This window comes from Quercus robur, chromosome 1 (assembly GCF_932294415.1).
Source record: "Quercus robur chromosome 1, dhQueRobu3.1, whole genome shotgun sequence".
Classification (NCBI taxonomy): Eukaryota; Viridiplantae; Streptophyta; class Magnoliopsida; order Fagales; family Fagaceae; genus Quercus; species Quercus robur.
In genome coordinates, this window is record NC_065534.1 from 55,003,949 (window position 1) to 55,006,195 (window position 2,247).

General features: G+C 34.8%; 1 protein-coding gene across 1 annotated transcript; it reads right to left on the bottom strand.

Annotated features, from left to right (window-relative positions):
- Window positions 1-485: 485 nt before the first annotated feature.
- Window positions 486-1,925, bottom strand: LOC126692069 (protein RADIALIS-like 2). Its single transcript, XM_050387492.1, has 2 exons — window positions 1,469-1,925; window positions 486-787 (listed from the first exon to the last, which is right to left on the bottom strand). The coding sequence occupies exon 1, from the start codon at window positions 1,739-1,741 to the stop codon at window positions 1,487-1,489; it is 255 nt and encodes an 84-aa protein (XP_050243449.1). The 5' UTR covers window positions 1,742-1,925; the 3' UTR covers window positions 486-787; window positions 1,469-1,486.
- Between the last annotated feature and the right edge of the window lie 322 nt (window positions 1,926-2,247).

Here is a 2,247-nt window from a genome sequence, read left to right on the forward strand (position 1 = left end):
AAAATTGCATATTGTGGTAATATCCATACGTGATACGGTAGACCGAATGTTGTAAACCTTCGTTGGGTTACTATTGAACTCTATGAAGTGCATCGCAAAATTTTGATTCTCCAAGAATATCTTGCGGCAAAATAAAATCTCAATTTAGTACCAAAGACGTGGTGTTTCTCTTGCCAGCCATGTGGCAGAATGGTTTTGAGTTGAAATTAATGTTCCTGAGTCACCGAAATGCTATCCTTTTCCTTTATGGGCCAAGGACCTTTTTTTTCTTTTTTCTTTTTTTCTTTTTGGAAAGGAACTAAGGACTTTTCAAAGCCATATATTTCCCGCCTCTTGACTTCCCCATCTAACTCTTATATTCTCTCCCTCTCTTCAATGTTGTAAAGCTTTGAATCAATATCATTTCTGAGAATTCCAAATCTATGATAGTTCAAGATCGTTTCCAAAAGCTGAGGTCAGAAATGTTTAAAACTTAAGTGTTATACTAAAACAAAACACATACTAGTATTACATATATTTGATTACAGAGAAGTTTGGACAATAGTGACAGATTGAAGAAGGCAATAAACTCACATTCAATGAGTCTTCCTTGGAGACATCCTTATGCTTATGGTGATAAAGCTAGAACTAAAGGGACATGAAATAGAACATAGAACCACTTAGTTGTGATTCTTTAAACTAGGACACTTGCTAGCTACTACAACAAAGTCGAATCTTAGGTAGAGCAGACTGATAGATCCTTATTCTTGCTGATATGGCTATTACACTTCAATGGAGGTTTCTCATCCTGCAAATAAGAGGAGAATTCAACCACAAAAACATTAGGCTTTGGCTAAATAGAAAACTTATTCTATTTGTTTGATTTACATGTCACGTTTTTTGTGCCAACATGTGACACAATTTCATATATTAGTCATTGCATAATTATTAGTTAAACCCTCCTACAAAAAAAAAAAAGTTACTGTTAGTTAAAAACCATAAACATCCAAGGCACGTGGATCATTGTACTATATATTTAATATGAAATCATGGATTTAAGTATATGATCGAATATATGCAGATTTCATGTAAACGTGGACATGATATATTCCATTGAAGTCCTTTGGTTCAGGTTTTGTGGGCAAAAGAATAAACAATTGTGCATTCGAGAGCAATTAATGAAGTACTTTTGAAATATAGACGAAATAATACTCACTGTTTTTTAACTGAGTGTCAGAGAATCCAAATAAAAGTTGAAGAAGTAGACTTGGAAAAAAAAAAAGTCGAGCTACTCTTATTATTACTGATTGGGTTCAAATTAATGGAAGGAAAGTCTTCCTAGGTAGTGGTGAATGGTTGAGGATTTTAGATATAGAGTTTACATTGTTTGTCAAGCAAGCAGTATATATTGTATAAGGTTTCAAAATATATATACAAATATGTAATCTATGGTGCAGAAGATTTGTATTTGCATATATATATATACTACCTCTTTTCCCCGTCGGTGTTAATTTGCTTGGCTACTCCCACCAGTTGTCTTGTATTTGGGGAAGGGAACTCGGCCTGACTCAATATGCTTGACATCTTCCACAAGAAGTTCATAGTGCCTTTTCACTTCTTCTGGTGTTTTCCCACCAACAGCCTTAGCGACATTGTGCCAACGGTCAGGGGTGTCCTTATCATACACAGCAAGAGCCCTCTCAAAGGCCTTGTTCTCTTTTGCAGTCCATGAGTCAGAGGAGGACATTGAACTGGATGCCATTGCTTAGCTTAGGGTGTTAAAGTGGATGTTTATTGAGTATAAAGTAAGGTCTTGAGGAGGTAATAAAAGAAGGGAAAATATTAGGAAATGTTTGAAACTTGAAAGGCCACAAAGATAGTGAGAGAGGTTTTTTGATGAGAGTCAAGAGGAGACTAGTCAAGGGTTGATATGTGCAAAGAGGTGGCACTGCCTTCTCTTTATAAGCAGGAATAGTGGGGTGAAGTGGGGTTGTGCCAGTTGGCCTACAATTTTGCAAAATTGTAGGTGGAATTTCAATGATTTGTCTCCTTAGGAACCACAAAATGAAGGACAAAGAAGGAGAACACTAATGTGGGAGAATATGTATCTCTAATAAGTAAAAGAAAAGGTAAAAGAACATTAAAATAAATTAATTAGTTCTTTTTTTTTTTTAATAAGAGAGATCATATCAGGTAAAAATTGTGTTTATAAGTTATAATCATTTGGATTATATACATAAAAACAAGGTAGAAGTTCTAAAACTAGAG

Coding starts and splice junctions, on each gene's coding strand:
- LOC126692069 (XM_050387492.1), bottom strand. CDS start 1,741: ATGGCATCCAGTTCAATGTCCTCCTCTGACTCATGGACTGCAAAAGAG.